This window comes from Struthio camelus, chromosome 13, assembly GCF_040807025.1.
Source record: "Struthio camelus isolate bStrCam1 chromosome 13, bStrCam1.hap1, whole genome shotgun sequence".
NCBI lineage: Eukaryota > Metazoa > Chordata > Aves > Struthioniformes > Struthionidae > Struthio > Struthio camelus.
Window position 1 is genome coordinate 17,438,888 of NC_090954.1, and position 16,868 is coordinate 17,455,755.

General features: G+C 38.9%; 1 protein-coding gene across 2 annotated transcripts in view; it reads left to right on the forward strand.

Moving 5' to 3' along the window:
* Positions 1 to 16,868, forward strand: part of TENM2 (teneurin transmembrane protein 2) — a 692,618-nt gene that overhangs the window by 147,985 nt on the left and 527,765 nt on the right. For both annotated transcript variants that reach the window (XM_068959701.1, XM_068959700.1), the window contains one exon: positions 5,505 to 5,795. In XM_068959701.1, the coding sequence (XP_068815802.1) occupies positions 5,570 to 5,795 (226 nt within the window). In that variant the 5' untranslated portion in view covers positions 5,505 to 5,569. The remainder of the gene's footprint in view (positions 1 to 5,504; positions 5,796 to 16,868) is intronic.

Sequence of the window (16,868 nt, forward strand, 5' to 3'; positions counted from 1 at the left end):
AAAGTACCTTTAAGAAAGAAACTCCCAGTTTTTCGTCAATGTGAACTGGTAGGCTGCAATCCTGAAACTTTTCAGTACAAATAAAAGGATATGCTCCAAAGCATTGGCCCTCACTGCTCAACTTGGGGTAAAATAAGGAGATAGTCCTCTGCTGTCGATGACAGACACGAGACTAACCTTCCTGGGATGCTCGTTGTAGCTCCTGTGCTGCTGGGGATGGAGGTGATTGATGGGCCGTTATTTTCTTAATAGGTTTAAGCAGTTCTGGGATTTGTAAGAACTTCCTGGAATACAGAAATCTTGAAAGATATTCTGGAACAAATGTACGTGTGTAATATGTATGTTGTTTCTTTATCTACGTCAGTAGGTAAAGAAGCAAATAGATCTTTTGGCATACCGTTTGATTTTATTGCTGTGTTAGCAATTTTGAGTGTCCTTAGTCTAGAAATGCTTCCAATAGCTTTTATTTATTTAAAAAAGGAAGTTGGTTTTGCTGTGCAGTCAAGCACGGTGCTGAATGCCTGTAAGCACTCTCTTATTACTGAAACTTGATTCATTCATCAAAACAGTTCTAAAATAGCTATTTCAGATGCCATACTACATCTAATTTTAAACATGATACATGCAGTAAGTACACTAACATGAAAATTCAGTATCTGGAGAAAAATGAATATGATGAATCAGAAGGAAGACTTATGGGAAACGAGTTACACTACTACAGCAAACGGGCTCCGAGTATACTTTGATTTCTGGATTAAAATCGAAACAGAAGTAGTTGTTACCAGTTTTATTTCATGTAACAGCATGGCCTTACGCAACTACTATTTCATTAGAAATTGCATTTTCTCTGTTTACTTTTTTAAAAAGCAGAGGTGATCCTGAAATGAAGATATACTTTACCACTAATATTAAAATATAAGTGAAAAATACAGCAATTAAATAACATTTTCATTTATTCCCTGAAAACTTGTACTGTGCCAAAGCTGAATTAACAAATTCTCCCATTTCAGAAGTAGTCTTTGCATAAAATAATGAACAGCATTGAATCTCTAAATCACAAGCTTATTTCCAATTGTTGGTGATGAAAAGAAGTACAGGCTTTTAAGAGACCTGTTTTTTTTTTTCTTTCAAATGAACAGATTGGTACACGGTGTACTTCTTTTTTTTTTTTTTTTTTTTTTAAAAAGGGCTGTTTCTAATACAATATGCACTATTGTGATGTTTTTATCTAGTTGTGCTAGGTTATTTAGGGGCACAAAGTAAATGTGAAGTGTTTTTCTTTTCTTGAACTTCCGAGTGATTACTGCATTCTGTCTGTTGTGAGTGGCAGGTCTAATGACCACATACGCTCTAATAGTATAAGGGATCATTAGGAAACAAAAAACAAGCACATACTAAATAAGATCAGTTTAAGAGTCAACTTTATATTTAGAATTTTAGCGTAGGCTTCACTCAACCATTAAAACTCACTTTAAGTCCTCCCTTCATGCCTCCTATTGATTCGACTGTGCTAACACAAAAAGAAGTGGTCAAGTTTCTTTTTTGCCGCTCCTCAGGGAAAAGGTGGCTTTCGCTTCCCTTTAGCTTTTTTTTTGCTGACCCTGCGGCGGGACATAAAGCATTTACTGTCCTTGGACTGCCCCTCAGTTACCGACAGGCCTCCAAGTTTGGCGGGTGTAGGCGGTAGCCTGATGCTTTCGTTACCTGTGCTGTTGTCAGGCCCAGGGGAATAGCTGCTGCCTGCGAGCGCCGAACTCCTGCGTTGCGTTTCTGGTGGAGCGAGTCCAAAGTTGTTGAGACGTACGTAATGTGCCGCACACGCGACGTACGTCTGTGCATCAGCAGCCACCTCAACATGTCCAATGTATTGCTTTAGATTTCCTGTCCGAGGAAGGTGTAGCTCAACTGAGGCAAAAGCGCCTTTTGAAACCTGAGCAACCCTTTTACAAGCCAGCAATACCGTAACTGGAAAGTTAGGAAGGTGGCGGCGGCCCGTGGCACTGTTCCTAGATGTTTAGAGCAGTGACAGGTGAGAAGGGCACTGGAGTCAGTTGTTAGCGGTTGTAGCACTATTTGGTAGTATAAGCGGGTAAATATAAGCAAATTTATTTAAATCTCTTGAAACAAAAGAAAGTGTTAAGTGAGTTGCTATTTAGGTCGCTTACTCAAAATAAACCGTTCACCGAGGGCTCGAGGGCTCGTGAGACGGGCAAGGCAAAGAGCATCTTCACCGAGGGCTCAGGGCTCGTGAGACGGGCAAGGCAAAGAGCGTCAGGAATTTTCAATTGCTGTTTTTCTCAGTTAAGCAAAGCCATCCCCTTTTACCTTTCCGGTAGTGTATTACATGAAGATCTTACTCTCCGGCAGGGAAGGCGCTGCACATTGAATTGAAAGTGTGTTTCAGTATCGCATATAAAGCAAGTACGAGGGGAAAAAAAAGATGAAACAAATTTTCTGGGAGTGTGTTACGACTTCATTTCATCAGTGTGTTTTGAGCAACATATGGTGATAATGCTGTCTGAACTTGAAAAGTGCAGTTTGATGTTACGAAGTTACTTTATTCTTAACTGTTTTGTTCATAGAAATCCCCCAAGCAGAGATGAGGATGAGTGTTTTGTTGTGTGAGGGTAGAGGTATTTAATCTCAGAGGCTTGGGATTTGTCCTCAAGCAATCAAAAAAAATTGGAAAAAACTTTAGAAGTACTGTAAAAACCATAAATATTTCCTGGAATAAAAATGAAAATAAAAATATTTTCCAAGTTATCCGTAATATTTTTAGGCATCTCTTAACATTTAGTGAAGGTCTAGTAAGGTTTAGTAAAGGAACATTTGGTTGGTAGCATGGTATTACCTGGAACAAGATATTCATGAAGTTATTATGAAGTCTGTTTCTTACAACAAGATTTTCCTTAAGAAAGGTCAAAGTAAAGCTGTTGAGACATAATATTTATCATATTTCTGCATTTGTTTTCTTATGTTAACCTGTTGGATTTGTCCTGGTAAAAACTCTTAAGAGAGCGTTTGTTGAGGAAACAATTTCAATAAATGTTATCCGTCTGAGAAGATGGTTTAATAAGCTAGTGTCATGGAAATGCTCAGAAGCCTTATCTCAGTGTTAGTAAATCCTTTGTTCAACTCTAGTAACAAGGAATTAAATATTCTTTCATAAACAACGAAAATCAGACCAGGCAGCTTAAAGTATAGATATCGTTAAAAAAAAAAAAAGAAAAACTATTTCTATCTCTGATACTGGTAAATACCCAATACCTTCCTATGGAATAGGCTTTTTGCATTGAACGGTAGCGTGAAGACATCCAGAGAGTAAATGCTGGTTTTTGCTCGACACTGTCCTCTGTTTATCTGTTTCTGCGCTTTACAGCTGTGATGTAGTAGTATCTGAATTTGATGAGACCCTCTTCAACGGGGATCAAGATCAGACATTGCAAATCCTTTAAATGCTTATGTATCTCCTCAAACTTCAAGCAAGTGTTTGAGTTACCAGTGCTAACAAGAGTATTTCTATGCCTTACAGTTTAACAAGTGTTACAGAAGCAAAATTGTAACTTAGGAATTTAGGTACCTAGAAGTCAATTGAGCCAGTAGGCATTCAGATAGGCAAGAAAGGGGAGAATACTTTGTCTTCTGTTTCTCTTTGAAATTTTATGCCTAGTCTCCAATATGCTAAAACTAAACCCTCTCTGTTTTGAGTGCTGAATGTCTTTTGGTTTTGTTTTTCCCTTCTGTAATGTATCATCATAATTAAAAAATAAGAAAAAGAGGCGAAAAAAGTAAGCATATTTACACTTTTTATCATTCACAGATTGCACAGTACTTGTGGGTGGTTTAAAGCAGCTGTTTCTCCTGGTTACCTAACTTCTTCCTTTAAAATGTAGGAAGAAAAAAACCTCAGAAGTCTAAATGTCAGAGTCTAAATGAAGCCAAGAAACCTTTTCTCAAGTTCACTAGCTCCTCTGGCCAAGTACATCTGGCCTCTCACAGGGACATAATTTATTTCCAAGGAAAAGCAGTGATTTACCCAGTACTTAGGCCAGTGCTATGACCTCCGCACATACACGATGCGAGCGGCTGCAGCAATGAAAGGCAGGGCTGCTTTCTGGGGGTTTAGCATCGCTCTTCTGGTGTTTGTGACCCTCGTGGCAGAGGGGATGGTACCTGTGAGCCGCTTGGGCGATTTCAGCAGAGACTGGCCTGGGAATTGCAGTACCCGGGATGCAGAGACAGGTCCTGTTCCGCTGGCTTTGCTGAGCGGGCTTTGCAGTAGACACCTGCACAGCCTGGGGAGAGGGGAAAAGAAAAAGCTGTAAATTGTCACGGCTAAAATCGCCAAAACCGTTTATTCAAAATGCTCCCTCGCCATGTGTTTAAAAAAAAAAAAAAAAAAAAAAAAAGCACCACAGTTTTGGTCCACTTTTTATTTGTTAGCAAGTCTGGGTATGTTTTGTGTGGGAAGATTTCATTTCCATCAAAACACTTTGCCCTGAAGATTTCTCAGGGCTAGGATGGAAGTGGACCTCGGATGCAACGAGAGACACGTGCACCAATACCAACTCCAAATAATTAGTACCCCAGTGGCAGGGTGTATTTCTTGCTTTCTGCAGTATCTTTCATTTTGCAGTTTATGCATGCTAACTGTGCCTATATTAAAGCGTATATGCCACAGTACAGGTGTGCTAATTAAGTAGGCTACAAGAATCTCTCTGTTTCTGGTCCAGTGAGCAAGAAGATATTTACACTGTTCTGAAGAACTCCCGGCTGCTGAGATGGGTAAACCGGTCATCTTGCGGGACTGTGAAGAACATAATCGGTCATGTGCCGTTACGCCCAAGAGCAGCACATTCCCAGAAGTGCACTGCTGGAACCAGAGTCCCATAGAAACCGGCTGGGTTGGAAGGGACCTCTGGAGATGTCTGCTCCAGCCTCCTGTTGAAAACAGGACCTTAGATTAGGTTATTCAGGGCCAGCCAGTTCCTGCTGCTCATGAGTGTATTGATAAAGCATAACTAATACCGTTGTAATGCGTTCATGCTGAATAGGAATAAACTCCACTATGCAACTCTGCTGCATGCTTCATTCTTAATTGCAAGCCCTCCTGCAGGAAAAAAGGAAATAATTAAAGCTTCTTTGGATCTCTTTCCCTTTGTACTGTTGCATAACAAGAGCAAATATTATGCCGTTGATTTCAGGTAGTTATCAGTGCTCATTCAACAATCAGAAGATAACAGTGGTTTTGTTTTATCACTCTTTTTAAACTCTCCAGGAAGATGATGGTTTAGATAAAACCTACCCCTCCTACTGAACTTTATTTATTTATTTATTTTCCTATTCAGGTCAATTATTTTAATTTGAAAGGATCTGTAGTCTGGGTCTTTTCTTTTACCTCAATCTATGCTGCATTATTCTTCCTGGAGAAGCCGGGGAAAGTAGAATAAAACAAGAGGTAATGGCAACGTTGCTCACTTTCTGTTATCGTTTTGTGTTTGTAGGTGACGGTAACTAGCCCCAAATATAAGAGGGGCTTTTCTGAAGGCGACCTGCCTGACCCAGAAGAATGGACGTAAAGGATCGCAGACACCGCTCGCTGACGAGGGGCCGGTGCGGGAAGGAATGCCGCTACACCAGCTCGTCGCTGGACAGCGAGGACTGCCGAGTGCCCACTCAGAAGTCCTACAGCTCAAGCGAGACCCTGAAAGCATATGATCATGACACCAGGATGCACTATGGAAATCGAGTTTCTGACCTGGTTCACCGGGAGTCGGACGAGTTTCCAAGGCAAGGTATGCTTAAAGTCAGACCTGTTCTCTTTTGCAATAATCCCCAGTAGACAACGTGTGTGGCTAGTGTATATTTGTGGTATACCAGTGGTATAAGGAGTTTTAAAGAAATAAGGAGAATGGATGCAATTTTACCATTATTTTAAACTGGCTACTGTTTAGTGATACATTAGTAGATTCTTTCTCTTCCCTTTAATGTTAAGCTGAAATACTTCGTTTTTTGATGCTGTCAGCATTCACTCTTAGTAGCTGGCACTAACCAGAGTCCCCTCTTCAAAACATTTTAAATAATAGCATTTTCACTTTAACTTGTCTTTCTTTGATAGAGTACCTGTATTGGAAAGACGAGTAAAAGACTGTGATGGTAAAACACAGTAGGCTTCATATGCATTCATCACTAATCAGATGCCTTGCAATTACTTCTCTGTTCTTTACTGTTCTGTAATTGAAATACGGGAATGGGAATGCTGTTTTCTCTGGCTTCATTTTGTCACTGCTTGAGGTGCTGCTTACTGCTCACGCTTAGCGCTTGCACTTTATCTCATAAAAAGTGGAAGCAGGAAGCCCATCTAATTACTTTTATAATTGGCTATAATATGTTATCACACCACTGAGATCCCAGAACTTGTATTTGAACTAATTTGCCTGTGTTAACCTGTAAGCAAGGCTAAGTAATCTCTTCTTTTACGAAATACTGTTTGCTTTAAATACCTGTTAGATCCAACGAATGAATGATCTAAATGTTTTTAGTTGAAAATACTTCTTTTCTAACGGTGATTTTGCGTTTGCACTACACGCACACTTTTTACGCTCGTTCTAGTATTTGACTTATCCTAATAAATCGTTAAGTTTGGTGAAAGCATTAGTGAACGCTGCTTCATACAACAAACAGTGTTTAATCCTCTGGGTAACGTGACCAAATGGTGTACTTGATTAAATTGTCACTCAGTCAACAGTTAGATGTGGTAGCTTTTAAAATAAATTACTAGGCTTGCTTTCAGCTGAAAAAAATCAGATATGTTTTATATAAAGTGAGACTTAATAGGTTATAGGTGACTTGAGACATAAGTGTATAGCCCTTCTGTGCCCATCTCAGCGGAAGGCAGATTACCTAGTACAGTCTTAATTGCTAAAATTCTACTATGTCTGCCGGTTCTACTAGCTGCCCGCTGATGGCATACAACTGTTTTTTACTGCACGTCTCTGATATTGGAACTGCTCTGTTTTATGTGACTCAGAACATTCTAGGAGATTATTCCACTCTGCTGTGGAGTTTATGCCATGAGCTCCTAAGAAGTCTAATGAAAAGTTATTTTTTATACTTTACATCATTGATAATATCATCCGGTCCGCTAAAAGCGCTCGGCCAGCAATCGGTATGGGTCTTCACCTTTAAGCCAAAATAGGTATTAATTGCCGTCGCTCATTAATCCCTTGTTTCTCTTGCATTCATTTACCTACTTTTTAAAGCATTTGCATTGTGCTTTGCCTACCAAACCTAGTTCTCTTCTTCTGAGGCAATCCCTACCCTTGTAGGGTGTCCCTTTGCTTCACCTTGAGGTGACACATCACACGGCAACTAGATCATCAGCCCAGCTACTGGAGGCGTTTCACTTTGGTTTGTTCAGCCATTGTGTACAGGAGGCATCTAAATACTGCTTTTCCCTATTTGGGTGATTGATACTTCATCTCAAGAGCCTCGTTTTAGTCTCCCGGTCATTATTCGGCATTTCACGAGGATGTTCTTCTCTCTTGATTACTGATTTGACAGCTGCTCATCCTCCTCCCGCTCGCAGTGTGTTCCCGTCGGCCCTCCTTGCAAAGGGCAGCGCAAATTGGTGGTAACTCAATTGCAAGGCTCCCAAGATTTTCGTGCTACTCTGTGTTTACTATCTCTAGATGAGTAAAGTTTGTTTCATAGAACCAAAGTAAGTTTGGGGGGGGGAGGGGGAGGTTGGTCAAATAATGCAAATAGTACCTCCATATTTTCCTACTTAGTTGAAATAGGTCTAGTTTAAGACTTTTGAGTGTGTTCCCACTGCCTGTATTAATTTTATAGGGGCAAAACAGGGTGGTTCTTAAGGTAGTTAAATGCTGTTCATTACATCTTCTTACGCATGCACTTTCCAGCTGCAGACATCTAGGAATTCATACATGTAAATTAATTCTAAATTTGAGTGGGTGTTTTGATGGGATTAAATTCTGTAGGAAATAAACATCCTTAAAATAAATAGTCTGTAGAGTATGTTTTTTATTCTTCTTCTACTACAGAAAATATTCGAGTTGTTTTTTAAAGCAATTTTAGATATTTTCCACAATATGTCATCTCTTCCCTTAGTAAAGCTGTACGCATTTGAATTGTTGAAAAGCTTAATTAAGCATGGTACTGAGACTGCATAAAGGTTTTGTTTTAAGCTGCTGCCTGATCATATGGTATTTGGTTTTGGAAACCTGTTAAGCACAAGACCAAGTAGTACCACTTCCATTTTTATTTACAAAGGCTCAACAGTGAAATATTTCTAACAAAAACTATACTCAAAGCTCAAATCTAAAACAGGCCTCCTAACTGAGGTTTAGTATTTTGTTGTCCTGTTCTGATTGTCTTTCTCGTTCTTGAGGAACAGACAGATCTTTAAAATAAAAATGCCTCCCTAAGCTAGTGTGGTAGGAAAATTGAATACTGATGAAAGCTTAGAGCTGAATATATAACCTCAAGTCTTTGCCATCAATTACGTGTTTTGGAATAAGGCTTTTGTGCTAATCCTTGGCAAATATGCCTACCAGAGAAAATTCCTCTCTGTCCTAGGTAACTACCTTCTGGTGCATTATATGGAGGTGTTGATATGAAGGAGCAAAAAATGGTATGACTTATAATATATGAAGCAGTTTAGTTTGGCGCTGCTTGCGCCAAGCTTTTCCTGTCATAAGTTTATCTCCAATTTTTCTAAGTACTAAGATTGTCCTTGTAAATTCTGTGTTTTTTGAGACCCCAGCAGTAGCTTTGTTCAGGATAATTCAGTATGTGTGTAATAAAGTGCATATAGTTTGCCAACACAGCATGGACTTGAAAACATTAGGTCTAGTATTTCTGTGTCAAACCCATTTTCTGATCATCCTCAAAACAGGTTTTCAAATTCTTTGCTACAATTACAGGTCCAATGCACACTTGAGCTATTAATTTGGATAAGATTTTCCTTAACATAGAAATATATTTGTAATTCAGTGCCTGGACTGAATATCTTTATTATTCAATCGATTTGAAAAATCCAGTCCTTCAATTGATCTGAGAGAGCATTCTGACATTACAAGCTGTCATAAAAGGTGAGGAGTCTTTTCTGAATGCTGTATTCTAAGATGAATAGAAACTTTTCAGCTCTCTGCTGAGATATGTCAAAAGTTTGACAATAGTTCTGACACCTCTGAATATTTGGAATATCTTAAAACCTTCTGGTGATGTGTGAATTTCTTTATATGCCATGCGTTTTTTTCTGCCAAAGAGATCAAATCGGATTTGATTTTTACCGTATTTTTTAAGAAAAAAAGATACCTTCCTCCTGACTTTTGCTGACGCAGCATGGTGACAGTAGGTCTCCTTGAAGGAAAAAATTAGGATTTTGGAAAACCATTCTTTAAAGTGGTTGCTTTCAAAAGGCATCTTTCTTCGTGCATACTTTGTAACCAAACTATATTTTTAAAAAACACACTATATGGACTTGTCAGAGTTTGAAATGGGTTGCAAACTGACGTAGTTGCAAACCTTATTATTCTGGAGTTCCTCACTTGGCATTCGTAGCTCACAGGTTTTTTCTTTCTGCTTCAGCCAAACTCCAGGCTTCAGCCGATGCAAAATTTATAACTCAGTATTTATACTGAATTGACTCCTTTCTCATCTGCAGGTCAGATGTAGTTTAGCAGTAAATCTCTGCTGTGAAAGATTAGAACAAATAGAGTATGTGTTTGAAGTTACTACAAATAAGTGTAAAAAGCATGGTTCTATTTAACTGGGCCCCACAGTCTTGTAAAAATATTTCTCAATATTTTACCACAGTTGACTATATCATTTTGTATGTTTTTTTAGCATCTCCTCTTGCACAGAGATATAATTTCAATGAAGAATAACAGTCATAGCCTTTCTGTGCATCAGCTCAGATTCTGTTTTTTTTCTCTTTTACACATTTAATATGTGCTTTTGTAGCCTGTTTGACACTAAATAAGTGGACAGGATTTATTTAAAAAAAAAAAAAAGTAACATATAATGACAATGCTTAGAATAATTTTTTTCCTTAAAAGTTCAATATCTTTATGAATATCAAAGAGAAAATCATACTATTGGAGTAGGATTGTCAGAGAGGGGGCACTGGGGAGTGTAATATGCTCAGTTTTCTTTGACTTCAAACGGTGTTACTATGCCAAACTATGCATCAAGTATTCCATGCTTCATCTGGTCTCATATATGTTGAATAGCTTCCGGGGTGGGCGTGGGAAGGGGGCAAAAAACACCTAAACTGCAAGATAAAGATATCCTATATTAATGAGAGAGGAGGCATATGGTGAAACCAGTTTGATTAATCTCATTCGACCCGAGAGCAGATCTGATTTCAGAGAAAAAAGCATGTTTTCTATTCTTGTTCTTCTTCACGTGATAAATTTGTCACCAAATAATTTACAGGGCAAATGGTAGGGACCCATGGCAGGAAGAGCATTCCATGGGAACCGTTACGCTTCATCCGGTTTCCAGCAGGGACTGATGTGCTTTCGCGTAGATGGGCTAGTTTCTGTTATGGCTTCTCAGGCAAACTGGGCTCCTGTCTCTCCTCTGGTATTCCTAATAATACCAAGATGATGTTTTGGTCCTCTGGTCCTGTAACATGAGTCTTATTCCACTCTTAGCCTCAAATGAGCGTGTCCCTTGCAGATGCAACTGGTTTTCAGTAATTTTAGTTCTAACTTTTCTTTTCAGAACTTGTGACCTTTTCAAAAGGAACTGTTCCAAGTAAGGTTTTCTTTAACGTCTTCTGTCCAAGTTTATCTTGCGTTCTGTTAATAGAGGAAGCATGTCTTTTAGTTTTTCTTTGTCACCGCAAAGTTTTTGACTGGTATTCTGGGATTTGCACCTTTTCAGTATAGCCACATTCTATGTACGTAACTCAAACAAAATCAAAGGTGGGGTAGCTGGCTCAAGCTTAAAAAGGAAGCCAGTAGTAGGGCATCAGACACAGGACAGTTTCTGTGGGGAAAAAGGCTTCAAGGCAAATTTCTTTTTATAACCTGCACATACCTGTAAGTCGTACTGCTGCTGAATCGAGATTTACTTTGTTTTTAATGGTTACCTGTGAGTTATGCAATCCCAATGTAAAATATTTATTAAGCTGAGACAACTGTGTTCAACGCTCTTCTCTAGAAAGCAAGGTGTTAGTGAGAAATAAAGATTTATGTTTTATTAAATAAAGCAAAGATATTGAACAAAACCCCCCTCCTCTCCCTCCCTCCCCACCAAGTCGTAAAAGATTATATGGTTCCTATCTGGGTCTTTTTTCAATTAGCTGATATTTTATCATCTTGATGAGTTAATTTCTGTAGGTTTGCTTTATAGTTTTTTGTACAAACAGTATAGCTTCATTTACAGTGGGGTCAATGTAGTGGTGTTATTGAACCACCAAATAAATAGAAGAATGTACCTTTGTAGCCCCCTTCCCCAAATCTGTTTTTAGGAAAAAAAAATGCAAGGAAGTCTAGGCTAGTATCTACCATGCCTCCTCACGTTTACACCCTAGCTTGGGTAGGGTGATCTTTAGAGCTGTAACACTACAATCTACTGATAAATGTGAGTTAAATTAGAATTGTGGGTATTTTGGATCTGGGTGACAACAGGCTAAAGAAGTTGGTGAGGAGATACTGTAATTTTCTAATACTGAAGATGGCTTAAATGGCTTTTCAGGGAAAGGTCCTGGACTAGATTCTCAGTCCTTGGGGTCCTTCCAAGTACATGCATGTAAGGAGTTTTCCCTCTCCCCCCCTCTCCCCCCCTCTCCCCCCCTCTCCCCCCCTCTCCCCCCCTCTCCCCCCCTCTCCCCCCCTCTCCCCCCCTCTCCCCCCCTCTCCCCCCCTCTCCCCCCCTCTCCCCCCCTCTCCCCCCCTCTCCCCCCCTCTCCCCCCCTCTCCCCCCCTCTCCCCCCCTCTCCCCCCCTCTCCCCCCCTCTTTTTTTCCCTCTCCCCCGAGCAGGAAAGTCAATGATTTGTAAATGGTCAATTAAATCAGCTGTTCTGAGAATCTCTTACTTTACATTTCCCTTTGTTTCCCCATCCATTCCCCCCTTTTTGGTCTTTTACCATACGTTGTGACTTCGTTGAATGGATGTGGTTGGTGGCCCAGATGTGATGGAAATAACCATTGAGCATTTAGCCTGTATAACACAGAGGTGATGAATTAAAGTGCAGCTCCTCCTCTGGTATCTATTTCTCTAGTCGGGCCAGTGAGCATCTTGGCCTTTATGAGCCCTTCTGTGAGGGTACCAGCGAGAAGTGCAGCACATTCGTTTCACTGCCGAGAAGCAGGCAGTTTGGAGATGGCCGTTGCAGTACAGGATGTTGAAGTATTTGAAATTTAATTGCTATGGAAAAAATATTATATTTTTCTTTTCTAAAATAAAATATTTTAAATGAGAGTCGTGTATATGGATACAAAATCTTGATGCATCGTACCAGCAGCAGTGACTAACTTCTGCAGATTCTGCAAACATTGCACATTCTCTTGGTTCTCGTTTTCAGAATGATGGGCAGATAAACAGAAGTTATTTTTTAGGGCATATACTTTGCCATCATACTTTCCCGCAAGAAGAGTGTGGAAAGGAGACTGATTACTTCTGAATATTCTCAGATTGATGAAAGGAGAAGATCCAGATGTCTTTATAACACATCTGCTAGCATGAAAATCTCAAACTTAAAAAGCGTTTAGGGCTTGATTTGGGTTCCAGTTGGGTGTTTCTGTCCCCACTTCCTGAGTGTGTATCAGAAAAATAGTCTTTAGAAGTGATATAGTCTAGAATTTCAATTAATGAGTTTTGTTTTATGTTTGCTATAATTTTGTTACTTGTTTGTTCTGTAATTTTCTTTTATGTGTTTATTTTTATGTTCTTTTGAACTGTCTTTTACTTCTGTTGCGGACCAGATTCTAGACTCAGCAGACCACTGGTTGGTTCACGGTGACAATTACTATGTTTATATTTGTTTTCTTATTCCTATTTGCTTCTCCTGATGCCTCAAATAGATTATGCAGTTTTTAGAATTTTAAATATTGGGACGAAACGAAAATACACACAGTTTACTACTTAAGAAAAACTTGAGAAACTTATGGGAAAAAAAAATCCCCAAACGCTTTTACTTCTTTAGAGGATTTTATGTTTCAATGTCGGGTAGGAGTGCTGAAGACCAGCTGCCTTACAGCCTATATGGGGGAAGTGAAATTACCACAAAAGCAAATGGGAAACAAGTGTAACAAGCAAGCATTCTTTTTGGGTTTTCTTCTGGACTTGAAGAGCTTAAAGCCAGAAGGACCAGCTCATGTCTAAGTTGACCTCCTGTCCAGTAGCCTGTTAACTTTCATCGGATTATTCCTATGTTGAGCCCAATAATCTGTCTTTGAATGAAGCACATTTTAGAGTCTTAAAAACATAAGCAGATGGAAAATCTGTTGTTTCCATCGGTAGGTAGTTTCTGTGGGCAGTCAAACTCCCTGTTAAAACTAGATGCCAACTTCTCACTTGTTTTTGGAAACTGGCTTGTGTTGCCAGCTGTTAGGTCTACTTTTTCTACTTCGTTGAAGCACCCGTGATACCCAGTAGTTTTTCCTTTCGAGTTTACTTAGATGGTGCAGTTGAGCCAGTCCTCTTTTTGAGCTTTATAGATAATACTCTTCAAGCATCTGCTTGTAAAATATCATCTGCAGTCATGGAATCAAATTTGTTGCTCTTTTCAAAGACCTTTCTCATCTTTTAATTTTTCTCTAAAGCAAGCAGAATGTGCAGTAGCAATCCATATATTCCTTAGTGACATCACATATTAAGGCAGCAATCCTTTCATGCTACTTATATGTTTATAAATTCAAAACTGCAATTTAGCGTTTTCTCGTGGCAGTGTGCTGCCAGTGAGCTGCTGGTGGATCAAGGCTCCTAAATTCTCTCCAGCGCCTACGTAACTGACTAGGCAGAATACCATGCAGATATTTTTATATAATGCTATTTTTTCATACAAGTGCTTAGCTGGAAGTGTCTTACAGTGAATACTGAAGTACGTATCTGTGAATGTAGACCATATTGGAAACAGAGATTTACTGTCCCGAAGTGTAATGCTTACTCAGCCATCTGATGAGATTTGAGCACTAAACAGTTTGAGAGGGATGCATAAAGCTGTTTTATTACAAGATGCTGTTATGAATTGTAGCAGCTTTCCTTATGGTATACTGCTGTTGCCAAACAAGTTACATGAGTATAAGCAGTTTTATTTGCAATTTCTTGCTTACGTTTCCTTAGAATATTTGGGTTATAGCTGTTTATGATTCCTACTCATCCTCTAGTGGCAATCCCTTACATCCTGTTTAATTCAGAATCGAAAAATATCTTTTAAAACTATTTGGAGAAAGCCTCTTTGAGGAATGCTGTTTATTATATATGATGCAGAGTGGGCCTCAGATATTTGTATATGTCTGTGATAGAACCTTGCTAAAATGGTTGTGGAAAGCCAGTGCAGGGAAACACAGAAATACAGCTCTGTTTCTTAATGCAATGAAAAAGAAAAGAGATTGTGTGTGTTTGTGTGTTTTTTGTTAGCTGAATTAGAGCAAGTCCAGAGAAAGGAGAACGGAATTACCTGCTGAAGAAAAAGTTAGGGAAACTGCAGTACTTAAGAACTTTAATTCTGAGGATTATTTTCTAAGCTTCAGTCAAAAACTGGATGTTGCAAATTGAATTTGACACTTGAAAACATTCCTATATCAAATAATACTAAAAGCACTGCCTGTCTTTTTGGTTGTGATTGTGTTCTCTGAGCTATATATTTACCATCATGTTCTATGATTGGTAGGCGGCTCGGTTTTGCCTGCTACCGTCAAATGTTTTCCCACCATATTGCACTGTGAAGACACTTACATGAAGTAGATTACAGAGGAGTAGTGGTGTCATCGTCAGTCCACAATTGCACCTTTGGTGTAGTTTGTCTATTGTAGTTCTGGAAGTCCAACCCCGTCCTTCTGTTGATGACCATACAAGGTGCTTCTTGAGCTTAGAAATGGTGTTTGGAAGATGCTACCGATACTCGCCCAGCTCTGTTCCTCGTATTCTTCTGTGCCAGGCTTTATCTGAGCTGGGGCTCTCAGCCCAGGCTTGCCACCCTGCTCCTGGTATTGCAAACATGTTCCATCTGTTTGCACACCGCTGTCGCGTTCGTTTTTATGTACAAACTCAGTTATCCGCTCCTGATTCTGCACATTTATAGTTGGTGTATGTCTTCTGTCAGTGTGTCTTTCGACTGTGTTAACGTGCTACCTAGAACCTCATGGGGCCTTCCAGGTGCCATGGAGGTTAGAGAGCTATAGCCGGCTTTTCGTCCAGCAGCAATTCTGCCGATTGTCAAATGAAAATAAATGTTTAATGTTAAGAAAATTTAAACAAATATCTACTATCAGAATAGAGTTTTTTCCAGTACTGCCTGCGTAAAAGGTAGAATATCATTTGATCAATTCTTATGTAGAAAACAGCAAGCTGTACAGCTGGTGCTAAAGAGACATTTAAATTTGGATTAGATGAGTTAGTAAGTGCTCAGTTACACGATTACTCAGTTGAGCACAATTTTCTCGAATGCGTTTACCACCTAAAAATAAGAAAATTAAGTTTTTATAAGTATTAAAGATTATCAGTGTTTTATGTTTTGGTAATTAGGCAGAAGACAGTGTTGAGTCTGATAATTTACAAGAAGAAAAAAGGGGTAGGGGGGCATCCTAGCAGGGCAAATTGCATTAATTTGCAGATGGCCCATTCTGCGGTAACTAGTGTTACACAGAATTCTAGCTTTTATGAATTACTTCCAGTTAAATATTTTATAACGTATTCTAAAGAAGGCAAGTTAAGGTGAAATAGTAAGCGTTATGAATATTTAAACTGTTTTCTATACTTACAGCAGCAAGAAAAGAAACATACAATAAAAAATTTCTAAGTAATATTCAGTTCTGTTTCAGAGCAATATCCAGTTGTCTGTTGGTGTTTCTCAGTCCTTAAACTAGACCTTTGAATGATATTTGAAACAAAGCTAAAACAACGCCTAATTCCGAAGAGAAACTACTCTCTTCAAGGGAAATTGTTCACAACGTTCCCAAAGTTTACTCTACTACAGTTAGAATCTGGACAGTGTTCAGACTTCAGTAATCTTCAGTAATCTTAACAAATACTTCCCCCCCCCCCGGTAATACTAGTCAGACAGCTGATGGTTCGGGTTTCAGTTTCTAAGAAGTCTGCTGAAGTTGATGCAGTCATATTTTGCCACTAATTGTAAAATATCATGAGAGTGCGTAAAGTTTTGTGTCTGAATCAGCAGCTAAATATATGCTCTCATATTAGGTTTGCTTCTAAATTCTTAAAAATGCAAAAAATGAAATCTGTGAGATGTTGTTATCCAGATCTGCAGGAAGCACTGAGTTCCTAAAGTACCTTGTTAATAAAATGAGGGATGATATATCACAATTGTAATGCTCTGTCTTACGAAGTTAATGAAGAGTTATAATTTTTGTAATGAAAAATTAAAATAAGGTTAAAGTGGTTTATTATAATGCCTACAGATCTAGCAGCTTTCTAATTAAAAGAAAATACATTTAAGTGAATTAAATTTTGAAATTTGAGGGATTTGGAATTGTGTGGCCTACCAGTGACAGAGGACTAAACGTCTAGACTTGTATTTAGGATTCTTCTGAAGTGAAAGAGTCAGCATAACACAGCACAGAAAAATCAGATGTTATTTGCTCTCTGAAATCATTGTGTGCACAACAGAACGTGGTTTTACACGTCTTCGGTACTTCAGTAAGGTGATTCT